Source organism: Tupaia chinensis, unplaced genomic scaffold (assembly GCF_000334495.1).
Source record: "Tupaia chinensis unplaced genomic scaffold, TupChi_1.0 Scaffold149383_1, whole genome shotgun sequence".
NCBI classification, from domain to species: Eukaryota; Metazoa; Chordata; class Mammalia; order Scandentia; family Tupaiidae; genus Tupaia; species Tupaia belangeri.
In genome coordinates, this window is record NW_006209227.1 from 2377179 (window position 1) to 2380441 (window position 3263).

The 3263-nt window shown below is 65.4% G+C and overlaps 1 protein-coding gene across 2 annotated transcripts in view; it reads right to left on the reverse strand.

Annotated features, from left to right (window-relative positions):
- Positions 1-6: 6 nt before the first annotated feature.
- NGEF (neuronal guanine nucleotide exchange factor) overlaps positions 7-3263 on the reverse strand; it is a 130430-nt gene continuing 127173 nt past the window's right edge. Inside the window, exons 13-16 of one of the 2 annotated variants that reach the window (XM_014585265.2) lie at positions 3191-3252; positions 2516-2595; positions 1763-1867; positions 7-592 (exon numbers count right to left, since the gene is read on the reverse strand). In XM_014585265.2, the coding sequence (XP_014440751.2) occupies positions 402-592; positions 1763-1867; positions 2516-2595; positions 3191-3252 (438 nt within the window). In that variant the 3' untranslated portion in view covers positions 7-401. The remainder of the gene's footprint in view (positions 593-1762; positions 1868-2515; positions 2596-3190; positions 3253-3263) is intronic. The other variant, XM_006171146.2, reaches the window with a different exon arrangement.

The window sequence follows — 3263 nt, forward strand, 5'->3', positions numbered from 1 at the left end:
GCGCGCCGCGGTCCTGTGAATCGGAGACCAGGGCTTCCCGTCAAGCTCCGTCAGGCAACGGCAGCTCACCTGGAAGATTCTAACGGCTTCCAGGGTGGAGGAGGACACGTGCAGGGATCGCCTCCCGCCTGCCCCGCCAGGGACCCTGGGCCTGGGGCCTCCAGGCTGAGCCCTGGAGCACACCACCCCCTCCAGCCCTCTGAGACGAGAGGGAGGCGGGGTGACACGGCGTAAGGTCCACTTCCTCAGCACAGGCTGGTCAGGGAGATGTGCGTGCCCTTCCTTTGCGACACAGGGCGGGCACCCCAAATCATATCTTGCTGCCTGGGGAGGTGCTGACCCACCCCCAGAGCCCTCCCTGCCCTGCCTGCCCATGCCCCTGCCCAGCTGGCGGGCCAGGGTCATTGCCGACTCCGACTGCCCAGCTTCCTGCGGTCCTTATTCTGGCTGCGCTGAGGGTCGTCCATCTTGTGCACACGGAAACACTCTTTGAGGTTCTGGGACCGGATCTTGGGGTTCAGGATCTCCTCAGTCATGGAGCTGGGGAACCACCCTCTCTCCTGGTCATGCAGACGCTCGCCGAAGATCCACCCTGTGCAGGGAAGGCATGGGGTGGGTCAGGCGCCTCCCGCGGTGGGGAGAAGCTCCCATCTGGGTGCGGGGAGCACGTGCCAACCGTTCCCAAGGGCGGCTGCTCTGCCACCTCTGCCGGAGACTCTCAGCCCAGTGTGCCCCCACTGCTGGGAAGTCACAGAGGAGCCCACAGGGAAGGCAGGCTCTGGCCATATGCTGGGCCATGCAGTCCCACACTGACGCTGGAACCGGATCCAGAACCTCAGCAATCCAGGGCTGCCCCCAAAACCAGAGGCACCTAGAGGCTGGAGCTGGGGCTTGGGCTGGGGGCCGACCATTTGGCTATCCAGCCTGGGCTGCACGATTGCCCTCTGGCTGGGCACTTCCTCCTGGGTCTCACCTCCAGAGGAACAGCATGGCCAGCCCAGGGTGGCCGTCATGAAGTCACACCAGCAGTCACAGTGCCTTGGCTCTCTCCCTCCCTCCCCTGTCTTCTCTCCCTCCTCCCTCTGCCAGAGGTCACGTCCTGACCTGGGGTCTGAGGGCCCGGGCATACACTCTGCAGGTCACCTTTGGGAGGGTCAGGTGAGGCCAGAGGGCAGGAGAGGCCCTGAGACTTTGGGAATGAGGCCCACAGGAAGGGCCCTGCCCGAGGCCTTCCAGCCAGGGCCTGGCCAGAAAGGAGGACTCAGGAGGGGGGTGCTTAGTCTGACTTTGCAAAGGAAAGGGGGTCAGTGCTAAATTCTGCAGGGCTGGGAACAGCTAGCTGGGCTGGGGCGAGCCCAGGGCCTCTGAGCCTGGTGTGCCTGGCTCACCTGGAGGCTCGCTGAAATGGAAGGTCTGGGTTCAGAGTAGGGTCAGGGCAGGATGTCCACGTATCCTCCTTCTCATCGTGATGGGTGGGACAGGCCGGGCCACCCAAGGGGACGGGGCATGGTGCTACCCCGGCTGAGGCTGGGGCTTTGCAAAGGGGAAAGACGGGAGCTCCCAGCTCAGGGGAGGGAAACAGACGTGGGGAAAAATCTCTTCTCTGTTCTGAGGACAGGCCAAAGGATTCCGGGCTTGGAAGTGGAGGAACCGAGGGACGTGGCAGGGTGCGGGCCCCCTGCCACCAGTCAGCGCAGCTTCATCCGGCCGAGACCCCCACCCTAGCCCCCGTGGGGGCAGTGCTCGCGTGCCCAGGGCTCACCATCTTCCGTCTTGTCCAGGGTGTTGAGGATGTCGGCGAGCTCCAGCGTCAGCTCGTCTGGCTGCTGCGCCACGTATGGGTGCACGCACTGGACCTGGGGGCAGTCTGATGGGGCAGGGACGCAGCACCCGGTCAGAGTCCTCCCCCTGCCCCACACCCTCGCAAGCCCTGGACGCCACCTGGCGGCTGGCCAGGACAGTGCTGAGCCCTCGGAAAATACAAGGGGCTCCGGCCCCTGGAGGTAACAGGGAGAGGAGGGCTCCAATCTGAAGAAAATGCCTCTGCCACACCCAGTCCCGGAGTCCCGGGATGATTACACACCCACAGGCCCGGGGGGGCTGCCGGGGCCTCTGGTCAGACACCAGAGGAGCCGCCTGTGCCCGGACACGGTCCTGGCGGCAGTTTTGGGGTGCTCGCTCTGGGTGGAGTGGGCCCACATGGTGAGCGGCTTCCCGGTACAAGCCGGTTTAGAAGCTCTCGACCCCTGGCAGTGTGCGGGCCGCAGTTCTGGTGTCCACAGGTACCTGTCTGTCACTCAGACCCAGTGACAGTCGGGTACTGAACTTTCAGTTCGTACACAGGACCCCTGGGCAGCAGGAGGTGGCTGCTGGGGGCCACAGGCTTCTAGAACAACAGGCCAGGGCAGCGCTGTCTTCACAGGCAGGCAGCAAAGCCACCTGGAGCCGAGCCACGCAGGGCCACCCAGGGCCGCCCAGAGCAGCCGCTGCCTCACCTGGCCGGCTGGCAACTCACCCAGCAGCCGGGACGTGAACGAGACGAACTTGGTCCTCCTGTTGGGGGCCAGCGAGGTCATCCAGCGCTTCATCTCGCTCCTGGCACAGGAAGGGACAGTGGCCCCGCTGCAGAGCTGGGATGGCGTGAGGCTTCCCAGCAAACCTGAGCACGCTCCAGGCCACCCCAGGGAGCCCAGCATCTGACATGATACGGAGGGCGTCTTACGGGCAGGGAGCGGAGCCCTCCGCAGGCCCCTCAGTTACTGAGGCCGGTTCTGAAGCCATGCCCAGACATGGCTGGGAAAGGCAGTGCCCCGCCCGCCCATGGTGTGGACTGCAGCCTGAGGCTGGGGGGGCACTGGCGCAGTTGGGGAGAGGCAGAAGGGAGGGTGTGCAGGCCCAGGGCTCACAGAGCAGCCCTTCCCGCAGGGGCTGGCTGTCCCGCTCAACAGCCCTGGGCTGCAGGGCAGGCGTCCGGCCACTCAGAGCGGGGAGCAGGATGGGGGTTCTAGGCCTGGTATAGGTTTTAAATGTCTCATCCAGGGAGAGGGCTCGCCCGGAGTCTGATGCCTGAGGGACACACAGGTCACACGTGTGCACCAACAGCCCCGGGAGTCGGTGGGACGGGAGGCCCCAGGGGTGCACCCGCCGGCTGTCGTGCCGGTGCCTGTGGGTGCCACGGGCAGACACTCACTGAGAGGTGGCTTTCAGCATGTAGGTGGCCTCCCGGTCGTCGGCGTTCTCGAGCAGCCGCAGGATGACAACGT